Raw genomic sequence first — 11,842 nt, forward strand, 5'->3', positions numbered from 1 at the left:
CGTTGGTCCTTCCTGTGTGACGATAACACGTGACAGGAAGTCGTTCGAAATTGCGAGGTCCTGTCACATGACCGCTATCTTTTGCAAACCTCGTCTTCCCCTGCTTCGCGTTTCATTGCCGAACCAGCAGCCCAAGTCGTTGCAAACGACTGCATATATCTCTCCCTTTTCGTAAATGATTTATTTGAGAGTAAGGATCCCAAGAAATCCATCCATCCTCGGCGCAGCCCGCTGCTGCTTACTTTGGGAACGATGATGGTCGTCCTTGTCGCATCCGCCCCAGAGCCAAATTGATGGGAATCGCACTTGTGAAGCCGCGGAATCTATATCCCGTGCCGCACACCAGGAGAAGGTGCCTGGAATGATCCCCGAACGCCATCTGACCTTATTTCAACGGCCAGCTTCTTGCGCACCAACCAAATCCGTGGATCCGGCACTTAACAGGTAGCGCTGTGAAGTTCTCGGCTTTCCACGCTGAGAGAACCAACAGCTGTCAATTAAGAAATCTTTGCATCGTTTGAAAACGGCCACTGCGTTTGGAGCGATTTTGCCAAGAATTTTTACCTCACGCTGGAGTGCCGCATTCGCATGGTCTGCATCGGGTTGGTGGCTCGATGTCGATTTGGTGGTCCACCGAAAGGTCTGTCTGGATCTTGTTCAGTGGCTGCCAATCGGCATCGAACCCCTGAGCCCACTGCAGCCTCCACTGCGGCACGGGCCGTCCCTCCTGCAAGCCCCAAAACGTCGCGACCATCTGCAGATGACAGGCACCTCGGCATCTGACACGCTGGGCGGAAGAAATCAATTATCGTGCTATATCCGCAAATAATTGTGAGAAAGTCTGGAATTGAGCAGCAATCCAAAACCCCTAGTCGGCACTCTCCGAGTGTCTCTTATTCATGAAACTCGTTGGGTGAGTATTGCCAACTTCACCGCCGAGACGGGGTGCCGCAAAATCCAGCCAATCGGAGGACAGGAAGCTCGCCGGCCCTCAACGTCTACCAGACATGGCCCTCTGGCCCCATCGTCAACTTCAATGGTGCAATTCATTGAGATCATTGCCTCGAGAAATCTGCTTTCTAACAAATTTCCACGGGTCGCTGTGGCGGCAACTCTCTGCGTCTCAGACCGTCAAGCAGTCGTTGGTTGGGGCGTCACGTCCGAACCTGGAAATCAACCATGCACCACCCCACTTCACACTATGTAGCAGCACGGTCGCACTTCAAGTTTCCCAACCCACTATTTTGTGAATAATTCTTTTGTGAATACTTATATAACTAAAGGGAACATAAGGACCCTTTTTTTCCTCTACCCTAACCTAAGCTAGTCTCCTTAACTACTATATCCTTAAATAAGGGTAATAATAGCGATTAGTTCTTAGAGCTATTCACTATACTTCTTATTAAATATTCTATTAATCTCCCTTATATTATTTTTATCCTTTAGGTTCTTAGTAATCTTTTTAAATCTCTACTTAACTTAATAGAGAACTTAATTCTAAGGGTTTTCTAAGAGCTTAATATATATTATAAGGAGGTATAGAGATACTATATTATTATTCTTAGTTATAAAGATATAACTAAGCTATTATTAAATATATAGTAAACTAATCTTTTTTAGATATTTAATATTACTAATAGTAAGAGCTACGTTAATTAGGTAGGGGGTATATATAAGATTTATTTTAGAGGGCTTTAAATTTAAGCTATAGTGTAATAGGGGGCTACTTCTACTAGCTTAGCTAAGTAGCTTAAAAATCCCCTTTATATACCCTATAGGTTAGTTATAGAGGTTATACTATAACCCTCTATATATTTCCCCGTTAGAGTCATATAGCAGTTAATAAGGTGCGCCTCTAGGCGGCAAACTGCGAAGAAGAAAAGTTAGAAGGGAAGAAAGGTTTCCCAACCCACTACAAGTTTTCAGCACCATTAGCAGATTCTCTGCCCTGTGCACGACATCGGAAAATTGAAGCCATCGTCAACCAGGGTGGCAAGCGAGATGCATCCACCCTTGATTGCCGCCTCCAGGCCATGATGAGATGCAGCGACTACTTCAATTCGAGCCAGAATACTGTCAACAACACAAATGGCCGCCCAAACGGGTCACTTGTTTCGGTCGGCCGCAGCTTCATGACCACAATTCTTCCGACTTCGCGTCTGCGCCGATGCACTCGCCGGTGTTAAACAGTCACGGTGTCCGACGCGAGTCTTTTCGCAAATGCCGCAAATAAACTACAAACTTCGCTTCGCACGCATCTATTTCGCAAGATTGGACGACGCAGATGATCTTCTGCTACTCGGACGCTCGGCTGGTCCGGCGACACAACGTCAACCCCAACGTTCATCTCTAAATCACATCACCTTTGCGAATCATCGTGTGATCGAAGCGACCACTTGGGAAGGGAGGCGCCAGCTCGTCCGTTCGGGAAGTCAACACAAGCAACGGCCGAAAAGGTGCAAGTTCAAGGCTGCGAACCACCTTCTCCGGAACTTCTCGCGACAGGCAGTCGGGGCCACCTCAGGCATCTGCTGCCTTGCTCTCGTGGTTGCCTCCCGTCACCCCGACAGTTCAAGGAGGCACCACGCCGAGAGTCGGTATATCTCCTGCCATTGAAGAAGCATCAAAGCCACGATTCCACTTTTCTGGCGGTCGGTTTTGCTGGGAGTCGACCGCCGCCAAGACGGGACCAAGCCACGACACGTGAGGTGAGGTCACCCTCCTCCTCGATACCTTCCTTCAGTCTTCTCCTTCCGCCTTCTTGCGAGTGGGGAGAGGTAGCTGCACGCGACACTGGTTCCTGCCTGGTGCACATGCACCTGCCCTGAAATTCAGACGCACCTGACGAGTCGGATTTGGATCCCAAACTTCTTTCCCACCGTCATAACCTTCGCCATTCACAACTTCCCAAAGGCACCTCACTTCCTTCCAGACAGCGACAGTCCATCTCGTCCCAGAATCTTCAGCAGCAAACATGCTACCATCTTCCGGCAACCTGCTCCCCCCGGAGGTGCTGACTCGCATCGTCCACGAGACGCATCATTTTCCCACCGTCAGAGCGCTCTCCGTCACTTCAAAAACAATGTCAGCCATTGCAACTCCTCATCTTCTCCGATTGGCCCTTGCACAGGACCGATGCAGGATCCAAGACCCTGGGTGCCTCGTCTACGGCATCCAACTACAAGTCGGAAATCCCGTCGAAGACCCGCCCCGCGATGACGTTCAATCTGAGGACGCTTCTCGCAAGCTGCCCCGACGTCGGGTTTTGACCTCGTCCACATCGTCTCGATCGTCGTCGCTATGTCCTTTCCCCGAGTCCTGGATTACACATGCCGACCGTTGCGAAGAAAGTCTGAAGGCCACGGCCATGCCGGTGGTGTTGTGGGCCGCCTTGCAGCCACCTGAACTCGCCCTCAACTTCCTTGCCGAGATCGAGCATGTCGACCCCGCACATCTCTGGGCAATGTTTCTCGTCCCGAGCACACCTTGCCACGACCACGGAGCGTGGCCCGCAGACTTCCCCATCAGACACGCCATGTCCAACGCCTTGCACACAGCTGCCCAGTATGGCAACACCGAGGTGGTTCGCTGGCTGCTCGACCGAGAACATCTGGCTGCGTACCATCGATCAGTGCTTTGGCCCCATGTTGGCGCTGTAGCCAGCCCATGGGTCATGAAGCCGATCGACATCCCCGCCATCCAGCCATGCGTGTGTCGCTCGAGCCACCTCAAAGCATTCCTGGCCGCAGGCACATTGACAGATCCCGACGACTTACCCTGGGCATCGGCACTGCACATTGCCTTGGCCCACAATCAGGTTGCCACCGCGAAGCTCCTTGTCGAGAGGGGAGCCAACTGGGCAACCGAGCCTTACGGCGCGCGAGGTATCACTGCCTTGAGGATCGTCTGCGCTAACGAGTCGATTCAGTTTCTCGATTACCTCCTCGACTGGACCAGCAGTTCGCATGCTCGAGAACATTCGCCTCCTCAAGTCCAAGACCACAATGGCCTTGACGTCTCCGACTACCTCTCGGTAGTTGCACATGGTCCAAAACGCAGGCTTCTCGAAAGACGGCTGAAGGCTCTGGAGAAGAGGTTGTCTGAGTACAGATGAGGATGCAGCGAGACGACTTGTCAATATGGAGCCCATGCGGGCAAGCACGCCGCAGCTTGCAGGGGTGTCCTTCTTCCCTTCTAACTTTTGATTTCATGTTTTCGCACCACAGGTTATTGTCTGCGGGCACATCCTTCGAGCTGGCGTGTCTTCCGAATGCCACATCCTGACTGAGAATTGCACACAGACCCGAAATGAAGTGGAGGCGTCCGTCGCATCGAGAGAGGTGCGCAACCAATTATCTTCGGTCAGATGAAAGGCATAGGTAAGACCTCTGGCTGCAACACCCTTGCTAAATCGTGGCCTTGCTGACAAAATGCACTTCGAGCAGGAATCGTTGGAAACTCGACCATCGTCATCATCACCGAGCCACCGCCGCGCAATCCTCATCAACACCACTGCTTGACGACAGCAACGATTTGAAGCGGTTGCCCATTGGAGGCTCGAGAATACTGTCGTATTGGACTTGATATGGCGGAGGTGGATGCGATGGAGGATAACATGGTTGGCAAGAACAAGAGAGCACACGGCGATAAAATTACTCGTCGACGCACCGGCGGAATTGCTATTACTGGTTTCGCCTTGGTGTGGAATATCTTGCTGGATGAGTTCTGGAACTTATTCGACAAGGAGAAGGGAGGATGGTTGCATGTCAACGATGAGCATGCAGGCTGAAAGTCCCATTGGACGTGTTTCCTACGTGGTATGGAGGTTGCGAAATCCCCTCACTGGACTTCCTTACTGCGTGTCTTCCTACAGAGCTCAAAGATATCCTCCGATATGTAGCTTCCAAATGGAGAGCCGGAAAAGTTTGGAGTAACCCATCAAGTGCGAGTTGACTACAATGAAAGGGGGCAAAGGAGCTCCAGCCATTGCGTTTCTCTTCAAAATATTGTCATTTATCTTCCAGCAAATGGCAAATGTTAAAATCGAGCGGAGTTAGAGTAAAATGGAGCTCTCGCTGATGCTGAGAACAGTTGTTTACCCGCAGTCGATGGGATTCCATTGGGATGTCGAAGCATGTTCATCGTCCAGTTGGAGTGTCTGATGCAGTGAACCATGGAGACGCGAGTGCGAGAACAGGCGGAGCATAGATGTCTCACAGTCTCGTCGCTTGTCACTGCTTAATAGAATTTGTTGATTAATTGACGTTCTGCTGGGAGGCTGGGCTTCATTTCACGAGTTTTCGAGCGCAACGGTGTTCCGAAGGCGTTACGCCGGTTCATCACGGCGCTGTGGGGTATTTTAGCGGGTCATCGGCCGACCGGGAGGTGGGGCATCGATTCCGCAAAATGGACACGCGCGCCGAAAAATACGGCGGGTGAGCTGCGAAGGCACACGAACACCAAGAAGCGAGGAGCATCGTACGAATGAGGCTTTTGCTCGAAAATTCACCTATTCAGGCGTGTGAGACGATAATGAAGTCTGTTCTTAATTGAGCACTTGGGGTCTGGCGGCTGCTGGTCAGCACAGGTGACCGCCGACGGCTGTAGCTGAACATTGTCCCAAGGAGACCATGCACAGTGCGATGTACTGGAAATTACTCCTGGTCTTAGAAGTTGTCTTTGATAATCATCGGTTTGCTGCACTATGCAGTCGCAAGCCATGGCTTTTCATTCTGCGAGCGATAACGTCTGAAGCAACAGTGCATCAGAGAGCCTTGAGGCAATTGATGACGATCCCGAAATCCGTAGCGAGATTACGGGGGCTAGGATTTCTCAGTTCAGAATACCCTCGCGTTGTTATTGATCAAACCATTTGAGGCACTGGTAAACGCTTGATTTAAATATCAAGGTTAGGCGACATCAAAATACCAGAATAACATCACCATATTGCGGAAGCAGGAAAAGAAGTCTTTCTTTAGGATATGATAAGCCAGACGGCCCATCAAAAAAGCAAGTTTGAATTTCTGGAAGCAAATAAGCCCTATTCACGGGCTTCCCCTTGATTCTGGGGATCGGTCGTCGGCCGAGGGTATCTTAAGCAAGGTTTCAACGCCGCACTCTGGCTGGCTAACAGGCTCCGTCGAAATTCAGAACCGTGACAACGGAAGAAGAGAAAGTGGCAGGCCTAGTCCAACAGGTTTTCGTACATGGTCCTGTAGTAGCGGCGTAGCTCGTCGGGGTGGAGGGGAGGGATGGCATTGGCTGGGCGGTTCAGCTGGGTGACGAGATCGGCATTGCGGATAACATGGAGGCCGCAGTCGAAGCCATTTGGCTGTTGAGGGCACTTTGTCACTCAGAAGTCAGCATTCATATCCAGTGCTGGCATCAAAAGCTGAGACAAAAGCTTTCGGTCTTTCTTACCTGTCGGGTCTTGGGTTCTGGAAGCTTGGCGTCATTGCCCCAAACACATCGAAGAAACTCATAGAGGATCTTCGTCGCTTCAACTTTATAGCTGCCCGCGATGATCGAATCATAGTAGTCGATGGATTCGTTGCGCCGGCCCACGAAGACAACCCAGTGGCCGTTGTACGACACCGGTGCAATCCATAACTCTTTCTTGGCCAAGGAGGCGAAGCGCTTCTGCAAGATCTCTGGCAGCCGCTCATTACGGGATCGCCGGAGGATGCCCGTGTCCCATGACGACAATAGGCCAACAGAGGGGTTTTTGGAAGCCAGATGCTTCAGGAGAACGTCGATATTGATATCGTTCAGCCAACCACATGGCTCAAAGTTTGCCAGGGCCGTCTGGCGATCGGTCTGGGTTGGGCCCGCAAGGATCGCAGAGACGAGAGCATCGTCTGCTGTCAAGTCGATGACATCCTGAATGACGTGTCAGTATACTTTACTCGAGTCCACAACCCGTATTTCAGGTTGGTTGAGGGTGCTTACGGGCTGCGTCGCTGCACCTGTGGACTTGGTTCTGATGGCCTCCTGCTGGTGCTGCTCATCCGTCTTGGGGGCGCCAGACGCGGAAATGGTAGGTTGGCCAGCAGGCTTTGAAGTATCCGGTTCCTTCTTGATCGGGATGTCGGCTTGTTTGAGAGCTTGCCAGAGTCCAGAGAGATTGCCGGGCTGATCCGATCGCAAGACTGATCGAAAGAGCGAAGGGGTGACTCCGGTTTCTCGCATCTGCGCGGCTCGGCGGACATCGGATTGGCGAGGGACCTTGTCGTTGTCGGATGAACCACTCATTTTCGCAAGCAGATGTCGATTAGCTTGAAATGTGATGAGGATAGCTGCAATAAAATTCGTGGCTGTCGGAGGAGCTGGATAATCAAAGAAAAGCGACCGGCAAAGAGAGGAAAAGGAGAAGAGGAGGAAATAGCGAGACTAGGATTCGTAGTTATGATATCTTACGATGCGGCTAGCTACCAGACGCCAACTGCGGCTTTTAGTTCGCACTGTGCCGCCACGTCTTTGTGAGCTATATTGATTTGAGACTGTTAATGGAGCGCGCGAGGTGTGTTGTTTATGGAGGTCATCTGGGTTTATAAGGTGTTGGACCCTTTGACACGTTTTTCAAGATGTCGCAAACCTGTCACCAGGGATTTCTAAACCATTTGTCACTCGATGAAATCAGATTCACAGATTCGTCTCGAGTGAGCTGAAGTCGGATTGGCAAATTTCATCATCTATATTTTGTGAAAGCAGGCAAGTCTGCAACCTGTCGAGCATCATATGACAGGCAGTCGAGAGGACAAGTGGTGCCTTCAGATAGCCAGCAATGTAACACGATCGGAAAGCATCTAGAAAGATTTGGATATGCCTTGCGATCATGCGATTGATGAGGAATATTTTCTTCCAAACAGTAATATGAGTAGCGAGGGCAACCTTCACGGGCAATACAGTGTGCAGAGGACAAATATTAAAAGCGTCGGCATGTTCGCTTCGTCTTCGTTAGCTGTGAAAGAATACTTGGACCTGAATCGGCCATGTTAATGAATAATGAACGCGCCGTTTCAAGTGAGCATTCATGCTGTTCTAAAGCCGCGAAATCTTTCCCCTGAGTTGGATATACTTTGCTCAATGTGATCCATGGGTTCTCGGAAGGTCAGACTCTTTGTGTACTCAATATACCGATAGCTCATAGTGGGGATGGGACAAGTACATTTGGTACGAACTATCACTGAGAGAGATGGTGAGAGCTAATACCCATGAGGTATATTACATGTGCATGGGCTTTCGACTGAAAAAACCCAAATCTCAGGCCTTGGAAGCCATACTCGGATTGAAATCACCGTGAGACATTTCACTGAAGCGTAGGATGAGAAAATGTAGGGCAGAGCGGTTCTCTTCCGGAGAACGCCGAATCACGCCCGAAGGCTCATCAATTTTCCACCAGAAACTCCAACAATATACTCGATCAAAACAGCAACAACAAACGCACAACACAGCAGACAAACAGAACCGAAAACAAACAAACACAACAGCAAAAACAAGCAAAAACAGCAGAACAAGTGCGCCGACAAGTCCACGTGCATATTCACAGGTATTCCGACACCATATCCTCAATCCGACGTCTTGCCCGCTTCGTCATCACAGCTCTCTGGCCAGGCGGCAGAAGGTGTGCATACTGGCGCTTGGCGACTCGGGAGACGGCTTTTGAGGCAGCGTCTCCTAGGGCTTTGGCCACCTCGTCGATCTTGTCTGCGCCAAGCCCCTCCTTGCCAATACTGGCGGCTTCAGCGATGGCGGCGGCGGCTTTCTCTTCGGCGGAGTAACGACGGCGCGCAGAAGCCTCGGCCTTCGCCTTCGTCTTCTTGGCCAAGGCCAGCCCCGTCTCCCGAATCTTCTTGTACTTCTTGGTGGTCGGCGCGAGCGGGATTCCTGGTTGGGCAAAGAGGTCGCCCAGGACTCCGTCCAGAGACACGTCGGACTCGTTTCCGTCATCGGGCATCGGCGGCGGAGACGGGGTGCGGTTGCGCTTGTGCTCGGGCTCCTGGGAGAAGATGTGGTTGCCGTCGCGGCCGGGATCGGGCTTGATCTGGATCTGGCGGAGGGGAGAGGGAGCAAAGTCTTCGACGGCGGCGACGATCTGGGCGGCCCGGGGCTTCTCTGGGTCCGGGTTGGCCTCTGACTGAGGGAGAGCGGCGGCAGGCTGCTTTGCAAGGGGCGCCGGGGCGGGGAAAAGCACCTTTACACGCCGTAGGGCGGCTTCGGCGACACGCCTCGTGAGGCTTCTTGCGCGGTTCGCATCGACGATCTGCCAGAGTAAACCTCGGTTGGCTGCCACGGGCGACGGGGCCCAGAGGTCGGAAAGGGGGCGTCCTCCTGCATGGCTCTCCCAATGCTCCGTAAGGGTCACCATTGGCGTTAGGACATCGAGGGGCGGCGGGTCGGTGGTCGGGGTGCAGTTGGGGGGGTGCCATCGGCCGTTAGGCCAGTGGTTTCGGAGGAAGGCCAGATGGGTTTGCACCCTATTCTCGCGTGTGGTCGGCGTGACACCCTGGCTAGACAAATGGGTCGCGACACCTGTCGCATGATTCTGCGTGTGGTGGAGGAGTGCGGCAGCCTGGTGTCCGGTGATTGCTGGTGCTGCTGATGCTGCCCATTGACCAAGATTGGCGTTGGTCGGATGTTGGAGGAAGGGGTATCGGCTAATAGCGCTCTTTTCTGTGTGAGTTTCCAGTATTCTCAAGGATTCAATCTTGTCTGAACTCACGAGAGACCGATTACCAGCTGCGGGGTGGTTGTGCTGCTGCGGTTGCTGCTGGTGCTGCTGCGGCTGCTGCTGCTGCTGCGGATGATGATGATGCCCTGGCTGCTGATGGTCCTGCGGGCCTTGCTGGTAGCTGTCATTCGAATCCATGGTGGTTGCGAGCAGTCGAGTAGATGAGAAGAGAATGGTAGGAAGCGACAAAACAAGAGGACAACGTCGAGTAACAAAAGGAACGAACGGCCAAACACGGAACGCGCGAGAAAAAAGACGGACAGAGAGACGCAAACAAGCACGAGAGCTGTGGAATAGATCAAAGTTCGCGATGTCGATGGTTCCCGAGCATCTCAGGTCATGCCACTCCCAATATTCGTGACATTTCAATTTTTCCGCTGTCGTCTACCTGTGCGCACAGTGCGCCGGGCCGAAGCCCTCACTGTCAGCCCTACCCCTCTCTCCCGTTCTCACGATGGCAGGTACCGTCACGGGCTGCCCCAGAGCCGGTCCTTCCTTCCGTCGTCGTGTCAAACTTGGGAAAGTGCGGGGAGGCACTGTCGGTCCGCTTCGAGTCTTGGCCAACTTCCACCTTTCCTCATCCAACCCGCCGTCTTCTTCCGGTTCTTCAAGTCCGATCAACTCTCGCCGTCGCAAACATCACCAGCATCGTCCCTACTACCTACGCGGGTAGGCAAACTGTGAGTGTACTTTCCACTTGATTGATTCCAAACAATTGCCAACCATTCCCAGTCCATCGTGACTATGGAGTCGTCCCACGACGCCGCCGCGCCATCCTCTCCGATCCAGGTCCATTTGGAGCTCGACGATCGCGACGACATGGACGACCTTCTTCTTGACCAGCTCAATCCATTGTCCAACCTTGGCCATGACGATGACGACACCCGCTCATTTGCTGAGTACTCTCTGGCCAACGACCTGCCGATGCCCGACGACCCCGTGCCTGACCTCGAGACCCTGGACGAGACCAACTCCGCCGTTCAAACCCTCGAGTGTAAGAAGGAGGAGTCTGAGCCGCATTCCCCGTTTGGAACGCCCGAGCCGCAGCCCGTAAGAGACATCTCATGCGCTCCGTATGAACCCGCTAACCAAGCTCTTGCCAGATCAACCCTTGGAATGAGCATGATACCCGCACAGTGGGCAGGTTCCTCCAGAGCGCCCACGGCCCCTTGCCTGTCACTGCCATTGCCGAACACATGGGTCGCGACGTCGTAGATACCACAGCGATGCTTGTATGCGTGTGGCTGTCGGCGGTCAGGGTGTCCGAGGAGCGGAGCGCCCGCATTCCCTGGTGGGCCGGCCGGCCCGTTTTCAACTCCACTGGTTTCGGCCGAGTCTCCGTTTTTACACGGAAGGAAGGACGGATCTTGCTGCAACTTTACGATGCCCAGGGTCAGCTCGATGCGGAAGCACCGATTGAGAATCCCAGTCAGGTATACGATCAGGACATGGTTTGAACAGAAGGGCGTGGTTGTGTTGTTTTGTTTCGGAGTTTCGCGATCAGAGCCCAGCCAATGAAATGGAGTGGCGGCGCCTAAAAGGGATGTCCAAGACCACGTTTGCTGTATAAGGCGTCAAAAAACATACTAGAACTTCTGCCTGTGACCTGCAGCTTAGATTACATTGCCCTATTAATGAATAGCTTGAAGATAGTTTGTCCAATACGTTTGTGCAACGGAAATTGGCCTGATGAAAGTAAGAAATGCTCCCCTGTCGTTAGACGATAGTCACTACTCGGTCACTCTGAATATCTTGAACTATTCCACTCCAAGAGCTCAGCACTGTGACCCATACACCTCTGACATATCAAATGAGAACCCGTTATTTATAAAGTCTGCCCATTTCCCCTCAGGGGGCTGCATGATCTTAGTCGTAGGGTCCCTGTGGCAAATAATACCAACTCTCTGGAACAGAGAAGCAGTCCAAAAGTATTCAGCATCGTTAACAGGCCACAGTAAGATACGGACCATACTTGATGGTTCTCCGTTTGGGTGAAAGCGTGTAGGGATGCCGCCTTTCTCGACGTTGAGAATATCGAAAGCGTGGCATCGATCTAGCGAACCAGTTGAATGATCGAAACATTCCAGATCCGGTCTCTCGTGCTTTTGACTC

The 11,842-nt window shown here is 52.4% G+C and overlaps 4 protein-coding genes across 4 annotated transcripts; 2 read left to right on the top strand and 2 right to left on the bottom strand.

Moving 5' to 3' along the window:
* Positions 1-2,974: 2,974 nt before the first annotated feature.
* GCG54_00015254 (uncharacterized protein) lies at positions 2,975-4,114 on the top strand (the record flags this gene model as incomplete). Its single annotated transcript, XM_045415066.1, has 1 exon — positions 2,975-4,114. The coding sequence occupies one exon, from the start codon at positions 2,975-2,977 to the stop codon at positions 4,112-4,114; it is 1,140 nt and encodes a 379-aa protein (XP_045257710.1).
* Positions 4,115-6,184: 2,070 nt separating this feature from the next.
* GCG54_00015255 (uncharacterized protein) lies at positions 6,185-7,251 on the bottom strand (the record flags this gene model as incomplete). The annotated part of the gene is made up of 3 exons (XM_045415067.1): positions 6,185-6,331; positions 6,421-6,879; positions 6,901-7,251. 3 exons carry the CDS (start codon positions 7,249-7,251, stop codon positions 6,185-6,187), a joined length of 957 nt encoding a protein of 318 aa, XP_045257711.1.
* A 1,291-nt stretch (positions 7,252-8,542) lies between these two features.
* Positions 8,543-9,868, bottom strand: GCG54_00015256 (uncharacterized protein; the record flags this gene model as incomplete). Its single annotated transcript, XM_045415068.1, has 1 exon — positions 8,543-9,868. The coding sequence occupies one exon, from the start codon at positions 9,866-9,868 to the stop codon at positions 8,543-8,545; it is 1,326 nt and encodes a 441-aa protein (XP_045257712.1).
* A 606-nt stretch (positions 9,869-10,474) lies between these two features.
* GCG54_00015257 (uncharacterized protein) lies at positions 10,475-11,187 on the top strand (the record flags this gene model as incomplete). The annotated part of the gene is made up of 2 exons (XM_045415069.1): positions 10,475-10,780; positions 10,834-11,187. The coding sequence occupies 2 exons, from the start codon at positions 10,475-10,477 to the stop codon at positions 11,185-11,187; spliced, it is 660 nt and encodes a 219-aa protein (XP_045257713.1).
* Between the last annotated feature and the right edge of the window lie 655 nt (positions 11,188-11,842).

Source organism: Colletotrichum gloeosporioides (assembly GCF_011800055.1).
Source record: "Colletotrichum gloeosporioides strain Lc1 chromosome Unknown consensus_94, whole genome shotgun sequence".
NCBI classification, from domain to species: Eukaryota; Fungi; Ascomycota; class Sordariomycetes; order Glomerellales; family Glomerellaceae; genus Colletotrichum; species Colletotrichum gloeosporioides.